At 36.2% G+C, this 19,119-nt stretch overlaps 2 protein-coding genes across 4 annotated transcripts in view; both read left to right on the top strand.

Moving 5' to 3' along the window:
• The first annotated feature begins 1,296 nt into the window (after positions 1 to 1,296).
• Positions 1,297 to 9,482, top strand: LOC107673743 (zinc finger protein 148). Of its 3 annotated transcripts, none has more exons than XM_016467503.1 (8): positions 1,297 to 1,432; positions 2,992 to 3,025; positions 3,201 to 3,557; positions 3,841 to 3,966; positions 4,363 to 4,486; positions 4,562 to 4,645; positions 4,940 to 5,058; positions 5,149 to 9,482. In XM_016467503.1, the coding sequence occupies exons 1-8, from the start codon at positions 1,428 to 1,430 to the stop codon at positions 6,745 to 6,747; spliced, it is 2,448 nt and encodes an 815-aa protein (XP_016322989.1). In that variant the 5' UTR covers positions 1,297 to 1,427; the 3' UTR covers positions 6,748 to 9,482. The 3 variants fall into 3 exon arrangements, with proteins under 3 accessions (XP_016322989.1, XP_016322990.1, XP_016322991.1); XM_016467504.1 differs by having other exon boundaries at positions 2,906 to 3,025; XM_016467505.1 differs by lacking the exons at positions 1,297 to 1,432; positions 2,992 to 3,025 and having other exon boundaries at positions 3,195 to 3,557.
• A 987-nt stretch (positions 9,483 to 10,469) lies between these two features.
• The window catches only part of LOC107673744 (solute carrier family 12 member 8-like), a 19,046-nt gene continuing 10,396 nt past the window's right edge, over positions 10,470 to 19,119 (top strand). The window contains exons 1-5 of the mRNA XM_016467507.1: positions 10,470 to 10,565; positions 10,999 to 11,073; positions 11,209 to 11,355; positions 11,856 to 12,047; positions 12,141 to 12,372. Of these exons, the coding sequence (XP_016322993.1) occupies positions 11,032 to 11,073; positions 11,209 to 11,355; positions 11,856 to 12,047; positions 12,141 to 12,372 (613 nt within the window). The 5' untranslated portion in view covers positions 10,470 to 10,565; positions 10,999 to 11,031. The remainder of the gene's footprint in view (positions 10,566 to 10,998; positions 11,074 to 11,208; positions 11,356 to 11,855; positions 12,048 to 12,140; positions 12,373 to 19,119) is intronic.

The following is a 19,119-nucleotide window of genomic DNA, read 5'->3' as shown; positions in this document are numbered from 1 at the left end:
AAATCTGTCAAACTACAAATGTCTTGTTATCGCTGTACATTAAACTGAGGTGGGAGAAAGTATTTTAACATTGAAAAAGAATACATCTTTTAACGTGAGCTGTGTACTGGTGAAAAGAGTGCTTTTCTTTAAACTGATAAATTGTAGAGATCGCTACTGCCTCAGCCATTTTCTCAGGAGGAATCTCCATTTGTTGTTTTTTTTGTTGTAATGCTTCCCTCTAGTGGTGTGTTGTTATACGTATGAACAACTTTTTATAACTAAAACCTTTGATATAACAGACAGGTCAGATGTTTGGCTTTGTTTGAAATTGCAAGACATGGTTTTAACCAAGGTAAATGAGTGGACACTTTTTTTCACAGTTCTTCATTTTATCCAGTTAAATTTCTTATCAAATTGAGCCAAAATCAGAAATGAATGTTTTTATATTTAAATGCCACCATTTCACCTCTTCAAGTTGATTTTAGGGCAGTGCTCCTCATCCTTTTTGACTTAAAGGCCCCTCATTTTCCAACACTATATTCAAGAGTCCCTCATATTGGATATATTTTCTATGGTATTTGTCTTGTAATTATGATGCTAGTTGTTTTTTATTAACAGAAACTTAATTAAACATTGATTCATTTTGTGATTCGATTATATTTAATGTCCTTTATATTTTTTTCAATAATAATAAAAGAAAAGTTGTTGAGAGGAACTGTTTTATGTTGTTTTTAGCATTTTAATTATAATTTTTTAGATAAATAATTTAAGTTATCCTGTGGCCCCCTTGGAAGTTTGTTTTAGGAGCTTATTTAACCTTTGAGGGTCTGTTTCTTTTCACATACAACAGTGCATAATTACAGTTTTTTATGTAAAAACATTAAAATGTATCTTAAAATGCCTTATGTCAAGTCATTAAAATAAATGTACAATCTGAACAGAGATAATTAGGCTATCTGAACAGAGATATGCGTATCTAGATAGATCTGAAATAAAATATAACCCGTTGTTACAAATTTAATGTTTGTTTGTTTGTTTAGTCTGCACAATTAATATTTCAGGGACTTTATTATTGCTATTATTATTGTTGTTGTTTTTTTTAAATACAAAAGTCCCTGATAAAAAAATTCTTGATTCTATTATATGAGTTATATGGGGGTTAATAATTGAGGCTTAGACAGGGTGAGAGAAATCTTGGTCCACCTGATTATGAATAAATCAATTTATATAACATACCACATAATTCTCTATTATTAACAGCAAGCAAACACGTCCTGTCAGAGTCTCATCAGAGCGGGTCCGCTGCGATCCCACAATGCACCGCTGCGCTGCTGCAGATGGAATGTAGCTCGCTAGCCTCTCATGCTAGCCGCGGCATCGCAGTAAAGTTTGACAAACACATCATGAGCGGCTCGAACCCGCCGCCAGCGCTGCACTGACAACACATGCGGTATGTATAATCTTCATCCGCGAAGGTCTTCGATACAATCAGCCGAGAAAATGTTTGCAGTCCGGCCTCTGTGTGCGTGATGAAACGGCAGCATAGAAATTGAGATCAGGCCGATTTTAAACTACATTCATATATTAAAATACATTAAAGTCATTATTAAAATACAGTAGTCTTATTAAGCTCAAGTCAAATTAAATGCGCAGTTGTATCTCTGACAGTGGCAACAGGCAGCCAGTGTTATGCTTGAGTGTCACACACTGTAAATGTACTTTATGCCATGTACTTTAAGTTTATTTATTAGTTTATGAACACCAGCATTATTAAGTCTGTATACATAGAGCTTAAACTCTTATCTTTTTTTAAACCATACGTTGATCCACTTCCTATGCGGGTCGTATTTAGTTAAGGTTGATGATTGACATGTCATACATGACTTTTACAAAGTCTATGCATATGGAATATTGTTTTTTGTTTTCTTCACCACTGATATAATTTTTGCTTTTCTACAGTCAAGATTTACTTGCTCACTGGGCGCATTAAGGGAGGATTATCTGTAGAGATGCTTAGAAACAATATGTATTGTGAAAATGCTATAAAAATAAGATTGATTTGATTTGACAGTGTCATGTGGTTAAATCTGTTATGGCAAAGCTGCAGGATGCCAACCAGCTCATATAAGTCAGTAGAATAAGAGAATAATTATGTAAAGGTCATCCTGGGTTAATAATGAATCTCAATCAGGTATGTTTGTAAATATTCATATTAATAATATTCATATTTATGAGGCCAATATCAATGATTAGAAAAGTACAGCAGGGTTAAATGCGGCTTTAATCTTTCAGTATTGATAAGTACGAAAATACAGATTGTTTCAGAGCAGCTTCACAGTAATAACAGCTATATAGCAGCTCTACTGCAGCTTTTTATATTTTTATCCAATAGTGTCATTACAGTTAGATTGATACTTTTTTTCTGAATATAATAAAGTCTTAAGCCTCATTAAAATAGTAAGAAATTATGTATTACAATCCACTTGGAGTCAACTGGTTCATAATGAGATGTAGAAGCAGGAATCTGACATAAAAAGGCATGAATGCTTCCTAATTAAATTAGTTTATGCTGCAGTGGCAATTCTGACAATAACTGTTCTAGACGTGTCAAGTCAGATTGAGTTTATTGTCATTTCTCCTCTTCCTAGCAGGTGATGAAAATGATTTTGATTTGATTGCACATAGAGGCTAGACCAACACTGGGTTCCAAAAGTCTGAGATCACATTGAAAATATCCTCCTTTTTTATTTAAACCTTGAAATAACGTTTTAGGATTTTTCAAAAGATCAAATTCCACAAGATACTCTTTGGATCATTCTCAAATCATGCTGGAGAATATGGATCATCAGGTTTTGCTGCTGCTTGTCAAAAGGGGGGGTATGAGGTTTGTTTTCTTTAAACTCAAACTTGTTGTTTCTCTCAGCCAGGTCAACAGAGAGGAAGTGCTGTGAACGCAGCTGTGTTGACTGCTGATTGGAATCCTTATGTTGGTCCTGTCTCTTCCTGTAGCTTCAGCTCAACTGCTCAGCATTCAGCGATGAACATTGATGAAAAGTTGGAGGGGATGCTTATGAAATGTAGCCCTGTGGGGCTTCATCACTCTTCCAGAGCTTTGGGACCCTCAAGGGTGGACGGAAGAGGAAGGAGAGGCAGTTTGGTTATGACACTTGGGGAACGGAGCTTGGCTAATCATCCCCTTTTGGCAGAGAGCGATGAACATTGATGAAAAGTTGGAGGGGATGCTTATGAAATGTAGCCCTGTGGGGCTTCATCACTCTTCCAGAGCTTTGGGACCCTCAAGGGTGGACGGAAGAGGAAGGAGAGGCAGTTTGGATATGACACTTGGGGAACGGAGCTTGGCTAATCATCCCCTTTTGGCAGAGGATGATGATGATGATGATGATGATGAAGATGATGATGATGAAGACCTGGCAGGTGGAGGCCTAACCTCGCATGATCTGATATCCCAGGATGACCTCATGGTTCATGAGGAGATGGTGAAAAAGGACGGACAGGATGAAGCCGCTTTCTCACAGCGAATCTCCCATAAATTACACTATACACTCAATATGCCAGTAAGTGTACAGCTGTTCGAGCTGATTAAGAGCTAATTATTGCTGCACTTTAACAATATTATTTATTTTACTTGTGCAAGTTCCAACAGCCTTGTCAGTGAACCAAAACAAACAGTGAGTAAATATTGGGTAAAGTAAGTGTGCATTTCTTTTCAGCAAATTTGCACAAAGCTGATTTGTCCGAATTAAACTGTATTATGGCTATATCGTGATAAAAATAAATGTATAAAAATATATTCAGTAAATGAATTTAATTAATGATTGTTGTTGTTACTTTTGTTAGGTAAATATAAAGCAGGAGATGAAATTGCCAGACTCATTGATTCTCAATAAAAAGGAGAAGAAACCAGGGAGGGACCCATCTGACTGTCACAAAAAGAAGAAGAGAAAGCAGCACTCGCCTGCAAAGGTTTAATATAATTCATCAGAGATGCCACTGATAAAATACCAATATGCTCTAAAATACCAATTCTCTAAGTGAGAGATACTTTACAGTGCAAAACTGGTGGTAAAGTAATTTAAAGTTTGATGTGAGGTTGAAAGTGTCCTGAAATTGCTTAATTTGTCTGCTTGCTTTTTTAATATAATTTTATTTGTATTAAAGGCTGCTTGCTTACTGAGGTGATTGTACTCATAGAAATATTATTATACTAAAAACTGCAGTGCACATCTTGACATTTATCATGTCATTTTATGGTATTGGTTAGCCAGGACATAAAGTATTATGACCACACAGATATGCTCTAAACGAGCACAAGCATGAAAGATAAGGTACAGTAGATTTTGAAATATATTTCCTTGTTAGATTCTCACTATTAATGAAGACGGCTCCCTTGGGCACCAGAACCCGAAATCTCATGTCTGTGAGCACTGCAATGCTGCTTTTCGGACAAACTACCATTTACAAAGACATGTCTTCATTCACACAGGTAAGTGGTGTAATGTGTTTTGGGAATAAATGACATCTAAAAGAACAAAATGGTGAACAATTTTATATTTTGCAGGTGAAAAGCCTTTCCAGTGCAATCAATGTGACATGCGCTTTATTCAGAAGTACCTGCTTCAGAGACATGAGAAGATCCACACAGGTAAGCAGAGAGGGATTAAAAACATTGTACCAGTGGCAAAAAAAAAAAAAAAGTGTTTTTCATTCAAAACATTTTCTTCAAGAATGTACAGTGAAATCTTTAGAGTCGATGATCTATTTATTAATGTAGTCCATTGCAAGCCCCTTTTTTGTGGTACATCTTTGTACTCTGAGAAAGCAAGTCTAAGGGTTAAGGCCTACTTTTTCCCCTGTCAGTCTTGACTGGTAGGCCTACTTGACTTGCCTAAATTGTTCTTTATATCATTCATAATAGCATGTCATGTCGCCCCTTTAGGAGAAAAACCATTTCGCTGTGATGAGTGTGGAATGAAATTTATTCAGAAATACCACATGGAGAGACATAAGAGGACACACAGTGGGGAAAAGCCTTACCAGTGTGACTATTGCCATCAGGTAAGGGCAGTCCAAAGCAAATCAGTGCAATTAAAATGTTAGCATGCATTATACAGTCTGAAACATGATGATGTACATTTTTCCCAACAGTTTTTCTCCAGAACTGACAGAGTACTAAAGCACAGACGAATGTGCCATGAGAATAAGGACAGGAAGGTGCAGAAAGCAGCTGCCAAAGATGGCCCTCTTCGCACCTCAGAGACCTTGGGCTTCTCTTTTCCTGCCAAGGAATGCACGCTTCCCAAGAAGAAACGTCAGAAGTCCTTTGATAAAAGTCGGGTTGCGCTCACAAGTCCCACTGTTGACAAAGTGGTTGAAGCTGGTAACGAGGAGACAACGGAAGACCAACTGGCCAAAAGCGAGTGTCTTCCTCTTTACACTGTAGCCACCAAGGTCAAGGACGAGTATGTCATGACAGATTATTCCGTCGAGCTCCCTGATTCCCCGCCTGGCAACAGGCATCTCGCAGGGGAGGAATCGAATGATGAGATCATCAGTCCTCCGAAACTAGTGCTGAAGAAAATCGCCAGCAGGAGAGGTTTGAAACAGCAGGCCCTAGAACAGCCCCAGAGTCTCTCACCCTTGTCCTCATTCGAAGAGAGCAAAGTAACAAGATACACGTTTGAAATTGTGGACAACAAAGGCCTCTTGGATGTCGAGACCAATCCTGTCATGGAGTCGGTTGATTCCCTCCAAGGAGGACAAACGAAACCAACTGGGAGCAGCACAAATTATGACGATGCCATGCAGTTTCTCAAGAAGAAGCGATACCTTCAGGCGGCTACGGCAAACACTAGTCGAGACTATGCGCTTAATGTAAGCAGCATTGTGTCGCAGTCTTCAGTCACTCAGGCAGCTGTAGCAAGCGTCATCGATGAGACCGTTCCTGTCACAATCCTCTCTGAGACTCAGACGCTGAACGTGGAGATCAAGTCCAGTAACGAGAAGAACGTCCTTCCAGATGAGGTCCTGCAGACGCTTCTCGATCATTACTCCAATAAGGCCAACGGGCAAGCAGAGATTTCCTTCAGTGTGGCGGACACCGAGGTCACATCCAGCATCTCTATCAACTCTTCCGATGAGAGCAGCCCCACCGAGACTTTGGGGACCAGCTCACAAGGACCCCCGGCCGAGAAGGCTAGCCTTCTACAGGAGTACTCCAAGTTTCTCCAGCAAGCACTGGAAAGGACCAGTCAGAATGACACCTACCTGAACAACCAGAGTCTTACGTTTGTAAATGACAGTGCCAGTCTTGCTGGCCAGCCTTTGTTTTCCACGGAGAAGCAGTTCACCTCCCCATCCCGGTTCAGACCGAGCATGAACTCTCCATTGAGATCCACCTTGGAGAAACCTAACTTTAGCCTTTTAGTAGATTCCCAACACTCCTTCTCCTTTTCAGGTGACGAGACAAACCCTTCCTCAGTTTCGCCAACGGAGGACTTCCTCGACCAAGTGACCTCTCCCAAAAAAAGTGATGCGCAAAGCATTAGTCAGACATTTCAGATCGCTACTTTTGACCAGAACTTTCGATCTCAGTTTCCAAGCTCACCAGCTGGAATGTCTTCACAGTTTAGCATTGCCAGTGGACAAGTTAGCCTGAGAGGTCATGGAGGAGTGGACTTCCCAGAGTTCTCGCTTGTTAACGAAACAAGATCTCCAGATGCTACAAGCAGCCAAACCTTTGGCTAAACAAGAGCTTTTAATTTGAAGCATTTTAATGGCACTTTATAGTTCTGTCAGTGAAGGCAATGTGATCTCTGTGCAAATACTTATGATTTTCCATCTTTAAACAATCACACATGTGGAGCAGAGTGATGCACGCATTAGATTTCATTATCAGCACTTCTAATGGAGACTATGGGATACTCTTTGTGTCATTGCATTATTTGTGCATTACACATGTAGGGCTTGGGATGAACGCACTATGCCTTGCCAAATTAGTTAGCCTGTGCGTTCTAGAATTAGGAATTCAAGCTACAACAACAATGCTGTTGTAGTAGTCTAAATTATAGGGTCAACGTAGCTTCCTAGAGAGAAAATGATACAAAAATCAATTCTGATTTGGCCTCTTTTTAGCATTCAGTTCTTTTGCTTGGAACAACAGGCTCAACGGACTGACCTAATAATGAAGGTCTATAGAAACTACTCTGACCTAGCATTACAATCGATTTTGTAACATGTTGTCTGGAGAGGTACTGAAAGGAACTTACATTCATGCCCTAGACTTGAGTAAGGCACTTTGTTAAAATAATTAGTAACATTTTGCTGCCGTTGTAAGCTAATTTGTGTATTTAATTTTTTGTGCACTTAATTACTTGTTGGAATGTTTTTACAAATATTTGCATTCTCTGCTCCCATAAAGAATCTCTTCAAGACACATTGTATTGTCATACTGAATTTGTATGGACCTAGCCCATAATTTTATATAATGAGATTATATAATCATGAAATATTTTTGCACATTTCTCCTAAGGTTATTGGATCAAAACAATAGATATTCTCATGCTACTTCTGAACAAATCAGTACATTTTCATTAGAGACTGTCTTGCCAATCAGATTTAGGGCACATGGGGAACAAGGCATCTGTAGATGGTTTGTTTTCACATATTCTACATTTAGGGATGCAGTTTTAGCAATTGTCAATATGCACTTCTTCATTTGTCATCATTGTGCCTGACTCAGTGGTTAGTTCAGACTTACAGTAGTCAAAATACAACATACTTTGTTGAAAGAATGTGCGCATTTCATCACTTTGATTTCCTTAAGAGGATTTCATTTGTTCACATTGTTTTCTTGAGTTTCCAGATGGACTCAATATCTCATAAACATTACACATTAAATAGCACTTTGAGCTCATGGGCAGTTTTTGTTATTGCTTTAAAGCACTTTTCAGTTCCCACCTTCCCTCTACATAATGTACACATTCATAAATCTGATATAATCTATATCAGTGTTGAGTGAAATCAAGAAAGATGATTTAAGAATGTATGGTCTGAGATCATATTTTTTGCTTTTTCTTTGTCTCAAAAACACCCCATCCATTAGCAAGTATGTCTTTGTATCAGATTCACTTGCTGTTACTTATTGGATCAATATAGAACAAAAAATAAAGTGCAATGTTTGGTAAAGTTATACTAATATGTACACACAGCATTTATTAATCACACATCTATCTTTGTTAGCTTCAAAACTAATCATGTAAATGAAAAACTTTGTATCTGTTTTATTTTTATTAAATTTACCTGCTTGCCCCATAACTGTTAATCATAATCTTGATTAATCTTAGTTTTATGCTTTATACTCGTAGTATCATGCGAAACTGTACACTCATTTCTTTGTAAATCATTTTTAAAAACATTCTTATGTAAATTGTTTAATGGTTTTATAAACACACAAATTCACTCTGCTCATATTTTGTGAATGAGGCCCATTAAGAACAGTCCTGTGTGTATGTTTTTTTTTTTTTTATAGTATGTTCTAGGTGTCAAAGACATTTTACTGTGTTTTTGATTACGGTCTATTATATGTGTGCCTAAACATTCCTTTATTGTCCCTTTATTTCTACACATTGTAAATAGGTTGTATATTTTAATTTGTGCATTTTGATGTGCACATGTTTTGGAGTGTAGAGAGAGTGCGACATGATTTACTATTTGCTGCCATTTCGGTTTACTCATTCCTGTAGTCCCTGAAGACTCTCAGCACAACTTTTGTGACTAAATCATGTTTGTGTTCTTGTTTGTAAAATTACAAATGTACTGTCCTCTAAGAATTGCCTCTGAATGAGTTTTTAATAATTATAATTTGATTAAACCATGTATGGATATCATACACCATCAGGGGAGTTTTTAGGATGTTATTTATCATTTCAATATCATGTGATACCTTCATTATAAATATTTAATCAATAATTACTGCTATAGATGCTCTAGAAATTGGTGAAAGTGAGATGATAAGTTGAGGGAAGACCTTAATGCTTTGTTTTTGCTTTATTTCCTTTTAGTAAAATTTGGATTTAAAAATTTTTTTTTTTTGTAAGCTCAATTGCTATTGGCAAAAGGTCATATCCATTTAAACACATGACTTGTTCTTTATTGACTGGGTATTTTGAGCATCAAAGTCTCATCTGGTGTTACTGATGGTGGATCATTGTTTTCTTTCAAGTTTAATTTGAGTGGAAAACTGAATGGTTTTATTTAGTAAGCTCTTCTGACTAGTTTTAGACATTTAATTTTATTGGGGAGTGCATGTCCTCTGACTGTCTTTGTACACTGGTTATATTTTTATATATATACATTTTATTGTAGCTGAATTATTTCCATAGAATATACTTTAATGCAATACTTTGCCTAAGACATGGGGAAAAAGTTCTGATTGGATGTTTTTGATTGCGTGCCTCTTGTTGTGTAATAATAAATTTCAAAATGCATCAGGTTGTTGAGTGCTTTTTCCATGTGTCATGATCACTCATCACAGGAGTGGGTGGCCCCTGCCTTTTTAGTATAAGCACTACTGTGTGAAACTCATGAAACCAGTCAAGAAATCCAAGAAGTCCAGTTCATTTTTAACAAAAATCGAGAAATGTATTTTGCCTAAAATAAATGAATCCTGTTTTTAAGACCATTAACATTTTTTTGCATTGTGATTGCATATATATTTTATGACAATTAAGCATATTTCTCCCAATTCTCTTTAACTAAATGCAAAAATAAATATATTTATTCACAGTAGTATTTCTATGGTCTTGATTCAATTCTAATTGTCCTAAAGGATTCATTTTGTGCAAATATTTCTTATTGTCTTTCTTTATTTTTAAATCTGTTTAATTATAACCTGGGAACATTTTTGTGAGATAATCATATTGACAAAAATGTGGACTGGGGTTGAAAATATGGTTGTATGGTTGAAACATGGCCATAACTTTGCATAAAAGCATCTTAAAATGATTTTAATTTGACTTTACATAATAAATGTCCACTAGTTAGTTATATCAATGACGAAATAAACAAAAAAATACAGAAAGTCCTGCACCGTAGACTAGTCGAAGAACAGTGAAATGAACACTGGCAGCACACACCTGAGGTGGCGCTTATAGAACAGATATTTGACGTTTATTGCACACATAAATAACAGCGACACACAGACAGCTGTTAGGATAAAATTCTTAAAGCAAGAATTAATCGAACGATATGATTTTAAAATAGTTCGTTTGCAACGAACCATTGCACTACATAACGTTAAAACGCTTTTAATATACTATGCTAAAACACTGTCATGGTTAGTGTCAATTTAGTAAGTTACTTAAATAGCACTTCGTAGTTACTTCAAAAGCAAACGTTTACAGATAAAACGTAGGCTACTAAAAAGTTTTTTTTTTATGTTTGATGCTTAACCGTTCGAAAGAACCGATTCGCGGAAATGAATCGGACCACCCAACTATTCAGGTGTGCGCTCGTGCCTCTCTCACAATCTCCACCTGCTGCATCCGGGAGCACAGCAACTGCAGGTAAGTGTCTTTATGATTACTCAAGGAATTTACAGTTCAACTATATCCCAAAACAGCATTTTATCCTTTAGATTAGGGCCGCTAGTCACTGGAGTTTCTAATAGTGTTTGCAACGAACCATTGCACTACATAACGTTAAAGTAAAACACAAACACAATGTCAGTAGGCTACTACACAACTTAGTCACGTGAACTTCAATACGTTTGTTTGCCTTTTATCTTAAGGTATTAAAATGTTGATCAACTGCGGAATTTTAATTACATGTGTTTTATTAATGTGTCACTTATTAAAAGACGGCTTTTGTTGGCTTAAATGTATCCAAGTTACGTGGCCATCGCCTACTTGGCAAATGTTGTTAAAATTACCTTTGTAGGCTATATACAGTACTAAAGCCTTTAAAATGACTATAGCAATGTAAATTTACTTTCCTCAGATCCAGCTAGTGTAATCTTGCCCAGGAGGGAGCATGAGTCCTCAAGTTCAAGAGTTATTCCATGAAGACGCACAGGTAATTACCAATCTGTAAATTTTACCATAAGAATAAATAGTAAACCTTAAGTTCAGATCCTACTGTTTTACTCTGAGCGGAGGACCTGACATTAATGGTGGCTTGTTTAGATATGAGTGACACTGGTTTGTGTAGGGTTCCCAGAGTAATGCTCAGCCTTGGTGGAAGGTGCAGCTTTTCGTCTGGGAGCCTGTTCTTTTCGGCACCTGGGATGGAGTCTTTACTACCTGCATGATCAACATTTTTGGGGTGGTGCTCTTTTTGCGGACTGGCTGGCTTGTGGTAAGTTATGTTTTATCATAGATTTCAAGGTGCTTGTAGTGCATATGTGTATCAGAGAATCTATTTAAATGGCATTTGAAAAAAAAAAAGTCTCAATTACTTTTTGTGAGATACAAGCTTACAATTATGAGGAGAAAGTTGTATTTGTGAGATATAAACGGAATTCTAACTTTTTTCTTGCAATTCCAAGTCTATTTCTCGCAATTCTGCTTTACTCAGAATTTTGAGTTTACATCTCGTAATTCTGACTTCTCAGTTAACATTTCACAATTCTGAGTTTGTATCTCGCAGTTCTGAGGAAAAAAGTCAGAATTGTGAGATATAAACTTACAATTGCGAGAAAATTGCAAGTGTGAGCTACAAAGTTGCAGTTACCTTATTTTTTTTTTTTATCCCATGGCAGAAACAGACTTTCATACATAGCCTATGTCATGTTTTTGCAGCTGTTAAATGGGCATCCAATGAAAATGTTTGTCTTTTTTCCATATGACCATCTTTAGGGTAACACGGGTGTGTTGCTGGGCATGCTTCTGGTATCCATTGTGGTATTGGTCGCCTTGGTTACGGTGATGTCGGGCGTTGGCGTGTGTGAGTGTTGCAGAGTGGGTAACGGTGGGGTCTACTCCATGATCTCCACTGTGCTCGGAGGGAGGATTGGAGGAACTGTGGGACTCTTGTATGTGTTTGGACAGGTGAGCAGCTCCTATCTGTATTATGTTGCATATACATTGGGTGGTCGGTTCACTGTTTTCAAGTTTGGTGACAATCATGTGTCTTGTTGGCAGTGTGTGGCTGGAGCGATGTACATCACTGGTTTTGCCGAGTCCATTGCACAGGTGCTGAACTTACAGAGCATGTGGGCAGTTAGGGGCATCTCTGTGGCCGTTCTGATTGGCCTGCTTGGGATTAACCTGGCTGGGGTAAAATGGATTGTACGCCTTCAGTTGGTTCTACTGGGCATTTTAGCTATGTCCACTCTGGATTTTGTCATCGGGACATTTAGTCATCTAGATCCAGGTGAGCTATTGTGAATGCAAACAAGATTACATCAAGGGTCATTTATATTAGAGTTCTAGTTAGTTTAACACCTGCTGTACATATTAAGGTACAGCTAGGTTTGATGTTTTATCTGGAAGTCTTTTATTAAACCAACAACATAGATCCCCCACTGGGTATAAGAAAATCAATGGACTATAAAAAATACACAGGTGTATAGAAGTTAGTTAAAAAAAAAAAAGAGAAAATTCTAAATAAAATTAATAAATCTAATTTTAACAGTCACTTGTGACTATCAAGGTTTATATTTTATAAAGTAGTGCTTTAGGAAGAGATTCTTGCCATACTGTTTTCACAGACCCTGCTAAACAGTGCCTGCCTGCCTTATATATTGACATTTTTTTCTTTGCACATTTCCTGGCAAACATGCCAGACGAGGATTTTTTTAAACATTTCTCTTATTTCTATCCTTCTCTTGTTTCACTGTTTCTTATTTCTGTGTTTTCATATGTGGTGTAATATGCATTTATTGGAGTAGTTGAAAAGTAGTTGAATGCAGCTTGCTAGTTACAATATATGTACTACTTTTCAAAAGTTTGGGGTCAGTAAAACAATTTTTTTGAAAGAAATCAATACTTCAGCAAGAATGTATGAAATTGATCAAATAAGAAAACAAAGAATTTTACATTGTCAAAATTTTTTATTTTACAAATGTAAAATTTCTATTTCAAATAATTGCTGTTATAGGCTATTGAACTTTTTATTCATCAAAGAATCCTGAAAAAAAATGTAACAGATGTTTCCAAAAAATATTAAGCAGCACAGCTATTTTCAATTTTGATAATTTTGATAATCTTGAGCACCAAATCATTTTAGAATAATTTCTGAAGGATCCTGTGACACTAAAGACTGGAGTAATGGCTGCTGAAAATTCAGCTTTGCCATTGCTGGAATAAATTACATTTTAAAATATATTAAAAAATAGAAAACCGTTTCTTTAAATTGTAATAATATTTCACAATATTTCTGTTTTTACTGTATTTTTTGATCAAATGCAGCATTGGTGAGCAAAAGATACTTTTTTTTTTTTTTACTTTTGAACAATAGTGTATATGTAATTCTATTTATATATTATCTGTGACTCCAGAAATTGCCTATGTTTTCATCTCAAAGCTCTTACTTATTCACAATAGTTATTGGTAGTTAGAGACTACCTTAGCTAGTATTTGGCCACATATTTACAGAGGTTTTATGTTAATGAGTTGATCGTTTGAGGTCACATGATCTTGCAACAACTGTCCAGTAGATGTCAGGGTAACATAAATATAGCACATTCTAATGTCCTAATACAGGGCTGTCCAAACTCGGTCCTGGAGGGCCGGTGTCCTGCAGAGTTTAGCTCAAACCCTAATTAAACACACCTGAACCAGCTAATCAAGCTCTTACTAGGCATAGAAACTTTCAGTCAGGTGTGTTGAGGCAAGTTGGAGCTAAACTCTGCAGGACACCGGCCCTCCAGGACCGAGTTTGGACAGCCCTGTCCTAATATGTGTCTATAAGTGCCAATTCACATATTTATTATTTACATTTTCTTTTCTAAAACCGTTTCCATAAAACCATTTAAGCTTAACAAACAGCGCAAGACAGGATTTTGCATATCAGGTTGTGATCTGGCACTGAGAAAATATAAGCAGTAGGCTTGTTAGACCTCCAGCAGCTCTGCATCTGCTGGAAGGGGTGCACATGGCCACTAGGGAGTACAGCGTCTCTTCCTAAAATAAACACAATTATAGAACTCCAACACCAATCATAATATGGAAGTTGAAGTAACAGGAAGGGTGAAGTGATTTGTCTTCCCATTATATACAGTACTGTCATCTAGTCATCCTGGACCTCGCAAGGCAAAACTATATGCACTATTGTAAAGTAATCAAAAGAATCCTGAAAAAATTCCCCAAAATATTAAGCAACTCAAGTGTTATCAACTTTGATAATAACAAGAAATGTTTCTTGAGCACCAAATTAGCATATTAGAATAATTTCTGAAGGATCATTTGACACTGACCCTTTGCCACTGCTGGAATAAATTACATTTTTTAATATTTCACAATATTACTGTTTTACTGCATTTATATGTATATATTTTAATGACTGAAAGCATGTGTTACTGTTAATGAAATGGAGCATGCTTGTAGTCGAAGAAGAACTAGCTAGATGTCTTGCCAAATTCCAATTTCTAAAGCTCTCCCAAGCTATAATCGCAGAAATCCAGCTCTGTCACACATTTAATAATTTTAGGACATTCAGATCTACTTGTTGAAAATGTTTATGAAGTAAGCATTTACACAGTATTAAAATAATTTCAACTCCCTCTTACAAAAATGTATACTTAGTGCAAGTTCAGTTTAATAAAAGTTTATAATCGCAAACTTATGTGAGATATCTAATAAGAGTCATTTGCTCTTAGGACAAGCATGCAGGCATTCTTAGTCCATTGTAATATTTAAGTTTTTTGGCTGCCCATCTCAGACGAGGTCAGTATGTACTTTTACGCTGGGTTTGCAGGAAATCCATCCCAGCTCTTCCTGTTCTACTGATTACTGGCTTCCTGTCCAGAGAGGAGGCAAGACTCTCAGAAAGATGGTGTTCTCACTCTCTCTCTTCAGAGAAAATCGGACACTTTGGGGTGTAATGGACATAATATGCAGCATTACCCCCTAACTGCAGCTACTGCTGCTGTCATGTTGCTCTGACCCCTTTTAGGAGCTGGACTTGGGCTGCAGTGTGTGCTGGCAGTGGGAAAAGGAGGTGCTGGTTCCTCCAGGTTTTTTCAGTTAAGCCTTGTGGTTATAAAGTGATCTCATCTGATTGACACGACTCCAGGGGGTTGCACGGTTTAGGCCTGGGCGCCGCATGGGTGGGTTACCTGCCAGTGGCAGAAAAAAGGAGCTGCTGTGCAGATGTGTTTACAGTTTGATAACACTGTTAATCACGTAGTCAAGGCCAAGTGGTCAGCACAAGGAAAGCTTCATAACCGTGATTTTATAGAGATCCGTGTGACCACATTCCATGGCAATTTAAAGAAACTTTAAAATTGGACATTGTCTTTCCAAAGCTGTATGATTGTCTTTCTTCTGTAGAACACAAAAGGAGAAATTTTGAAGTATATCATGGCCACTCCTTTTTTATATAATGGAAGTGACTGGGGCTGTCAAGCTTTAACAAGAAAAAAATGTTTTTTTTAATTTTTTTTTTTAAATGCTTTATTTAGTGACAATTCACATACAAATTGACAATACAAGCAAAAAAGTCAAATTCAAAAAGACAATGATTGTAAAAAAAATAATGCAAATTAAGGAAGAAGAAAAAACTAAATAAATCAACAAAAAAATATGAACTATATACAGAGGGGTATTGAGAACAAACCCATATCTCTAACTTCAAAATAAGTGCAAAGGTCCTTAAAAAGGATAAAGTTTCAAGGCTTTACAACAATCTATAGTCTTTTTTGCTTTAGAGTTCCTTACACCTTCCATCACTTTAATATACTGACAGAGCTCAAATTTAAGTAGTAAAAAACTAGGTGTACTCTTTGACCATCGACATTTATGTATGTGATATTTCCCTAATATAATAAACAAATTAAGAACAAAATATAATTTCTTCTCTAAAGGCTTATCATAATAAAATAAAACATTCTTATCTTCTAAAGTAATGTCAATTCCCGAAATCTCTTCAAAGAAGATCTTAAAATCACACCAGAATAATTTTGTACAAATACAATAAAAAAAAAAGATGGCATATACTTTCATCATTCAAATTACAAAACACACATTTCAAATCAATATCCTTCTTAAATCTTTTAATAACCTCATTTACTGGATAAATACAATGAATAATTTAAAATGAAACCTCGCAAATTGATGACAGTATCTCCTGGAGATCATAAAAGCCTCCTCCCAGTTAATGTCCTGGAAGCGGGAATTCCAAAAACTTTTAGCTGGGGGTATCCTAAAAGGCCGACAAATCTGTTTAAGAAAATTATTATTGCATTTTTTATCAAGAATACTTATACCATCTAACTTTAAATTTAAGTCACTAGTTATATTCAAATCAAAAGCATCAGCGGCCCGCAGCAAATGAAGAAGACCAGAAGGTATAGCATCAAAGACCACTGCATAATCCTTTGCAGAAATTGGAAGTTTAAATTTATTTAAAAATTCTCCATATGAGAGTAAGAGACCATCAGGACGAAACAACTGTCACCAATAAAATATTATTTCTGAACCAATAATCGAAAAAGTGTCTTATTCTTATATTTAATATCTTTATTGTTCCAAATCAAACACCTGTGGGGAGAGAAATTATGTTTGTACACCAACAACCAAGATAACAGAGCTTGTCTATGAAAGTTAGACAGCTTAATGGGAATTGTATTAATATCAAAATTACAACTGAGGAGAAATTTAATACCACCAATTTTGTCAAAAACTAAATTTGGGATAAAGTACCATAATTGGTTATTAGATTTAATACAATTCTGAATCAATTTATGTATCAATTTATTGTATCTGATGCAATATTTAAAAAAAACAACAACAACAACAAAACACTACACAAAAGCACCATCAAATATATAAGTTGTTCATATGAGTCATGGACTATATTCCAAGACTACTTTGGTCATTTTGTAGTTTTGTGAGAGGAACAGACCGACATTTATGCCATTATTTACTGAAAATCATCCCCTCCAGTGAGCTGGTAAGCACTGCGAGTTAAACTCAAGAACCGGATCAGTTGATTTATGAATGAATCATTCAGATCAGTTTGACACAAAGCTATAGAATGACTTCAGAAGACTTCAGAAAAATAGTGCATAATGCATAATTAGTCAAATAGTCTTCATGAGTGATACATTTATGATGTTCTGGAACTTGAAAATATATTTGAAGGATAAAGAAGGAGGTCCCACAGTTTAGTAAGGGGTGAACTATTCCTTTAAAAACTGAAAGCTGAAGGGCTGCACATAACTTGGTTGTGAAATAATTCTTGGTGAAGGATATGTTTGAGTTATACACCCAATCTACCAGTGTGCCCAGGCTCATGTAGCCAAAATGGGAGAAAAAGGGTTGATGATCTTTTAATATTGCTACCTACTTCAATGTTTTGTTAAAACTTTTGAAAATGTTATTACTGGAAAAGATGAAGAAAATGTAAGCACAATCCTCTCGAGTGTTCATACCATTGTGGTGAACACATTTGTGCTAGATTAAAAAAAAAAAAAAAAGAGATCCCCTCCTAGTTCTGTCCCTTCCCTCCTGCCTATTACCACACAAGAGGAGCTGTGAGAAGAGCTTTCCTACTACCGTAGGCTTTTAGACTAGCTTTTATTGGTGTAAATTCTGTTCTAGTGGTGGGAAGATATTGCTGGAATATAACAATTAGGTTTTATATGAAAATATGAAAGTGTGCTAGAACTGAATCTTCTGATTTGTCTACTCATGGTCTTCAAGAGTTGGCTTGTTTTTCCACTCACATACAGTAATTAGTTTTATGAAGGTATGATGTTCGTGTTATGTAGGATCTCAGCTCTAACCTCAAAGACACTCTATTTAAGCACCCAGAGTTGGACAGGAAACTGACATGCGCTCATAAGTTTTAGGTTAAGGGTGTTGACCGGGCTCACCCACATTTTTGGCTTGAGACAAAAGAGCAGGCAGGAAGCAGATCCGAGTTCTTCGCTAGCAGCGTCCACATCATCACTTCCTCTTCTAAATCTTCAGATCAGGACTGTCACTATAAATATCCAAACTGCAATCTGAATAGTTAGAAAGGTGGCAGGGAGGGCAACAGTAACGGCCCTGCTCTTATCCACTGTGTCAATATGGCTTGTTCTTTATGCTTGTGTCTGAATATGTTTATATTTTTATCTCCGAGCATGACATTTCTTTACATGTACATGTGTCAATAGACAATATTTGGTGTTTCATTTTTTTGTTTTGACACCAAAGCATTATATGTACCCTAGTGTTCAGAAATTTGTGGTTGTTTGTAAAAGAATTATCTTATGCTCACCAAGGCTGTGTATTTTTAATTTATTCCTGTAAAGGCAAAGCTGATTTTCAGCAGTCATTGCTCAAATCTTCAGTGTCACATGATCCTTCAGAAATCATTCTAACATGCTGATTTGGAGCTCAAGAATAATTTTTTATTATTATCAAAGTTTAAAACCGTTTTGCAGCTTAATATTCTAGTTGAAACTTTCTTATTCTTATTTTTTGATTCTTTGATGCATAAAAAGTTTAAAAGAACAGCATTATTTGAAATAGATGTTTTTGCAACAAAATATTTACTATCAATTCAATTCAATTAAAGTTTATTTGTATAGCACTTTTCACGATACAAATGGTTGCAAAGCAACTTTACAGCAAAGTAAGTTTCTACAATATTTAGTGGTAGCTTATCAGTGGTGACTGTCAGTTAATGTACATATGGCAGAAATGTACGGAAAAATAAATTAAAGACGGAATCAAACAGACAATGAACCCAGCTTACCATAGATTTAGAAGTTCATAAAAGAAGGTAATTATGTCAGGGTAATTAATGATGTGGTAAAGTAGGATGTGTTTTTTCCTACTTGTGGTATAATCGAAGTATTTTATATCTGTTATTTCAAAGTCTGTGTCCACGTAAACTTTCTTTATGTACCTCCTCTCTAACTCCTCCTTCTGATCCTCTCTATTGGATCTTACTCTCATTCTAGCTCTT

This window comes from Sinocyclocheilus anshuiensis, unplaced genomic scaffold (genome assembly GCF_001515605.1).
Source record: "Sinocyclocheilus anshuiensis isolate Anshui unplaced genomic scaffold, SAMN03320099.WGS_v1.1 scaffold808, whole genome shotgun sequence".
NCBI lineage: Eukaryota > Metazoa > Chordata > Actinopteri > Cypriniformes > Cyprinidae > Sinocyclocheilus > Sinocyclocheilus anshuiensis.
Note: the sequence above shows the minus strand (reverse complement) of the source record. Positions and strands in the feature narration are given on the sequence as shown.